The sequence below is a fragment of the Eimeria mitis genome, genomic scaffold (genome assembly GCF_000499745.2).
Source record: "Eimeria mitis Houghton genomic scaffold, Emh_scaff255, whole genome shotgun sequence".
Lineage (NCBI taxonomy): Eukaryota > Apicomplexa > Conoidasida > Eucoccidiorida > Eimeriidae > Eimeria > Eimeria mitis.
This window is the reverse complement of record NW_013570891.1, coordinates 20186-20496: the sequence shown is the minus strand read 5'-3', so window position 1 is coordinate 20496 and position 311 is coordinate 20186. Positions and strand designations below refer to the sequence as shown.

Genomic DNA, 311 nt, shown 5'->3' with positions numbered 1-311 from the left:
GCAGCAGCAGCAGCAGCAGCAGCAGCAGCAGCAGCAGCAGCAGCAGCAGCAGCAGCAGCAGCAGCAGGCAGCTGCAAACGCACAGCAGCAAGAGCCAGCAGCAGAGCAGAATAAATCATAAACTAACAAATAGACGCGAACATACCCCTAAACCCTAAACCCTAGACCCTAAACCCTAAACCCTTAACCCTAAACCCTAAACCCTAAACCCTAAACCCTAGACGGAGAGGATAATTAGATTTTTTTGTTATTTATTTTGCGGTGTATCGACTGACGGATTTAAACTAAACTGCGCACAACACCCTGCTGGT

General features: G+C 48.6%; 1 protein-coding gene across 1 annotated transcript in view; it reads left to right on the top strand.

Moving 5' to 3' along the window:
- Window positions 1-121, top strand: part of EMH_0005550 (uncharacterized protein) — a gene marked incomplete at both ends in the record, with an annotated part of 789 nt that extends 668 nt beyond the window's left edge. The window contains one exon of the mRNA XM_013497231.1: window positions 3-121. Coding sequence (XP_013352685.1) covers window positions 3-121 — 119 coding nt within the window. The remainder of the gene's footprint in view (window positions 1-2) is intronic.
- Between the last annotated feature and the right edge of the window lie 190 nt (window positions 122-311).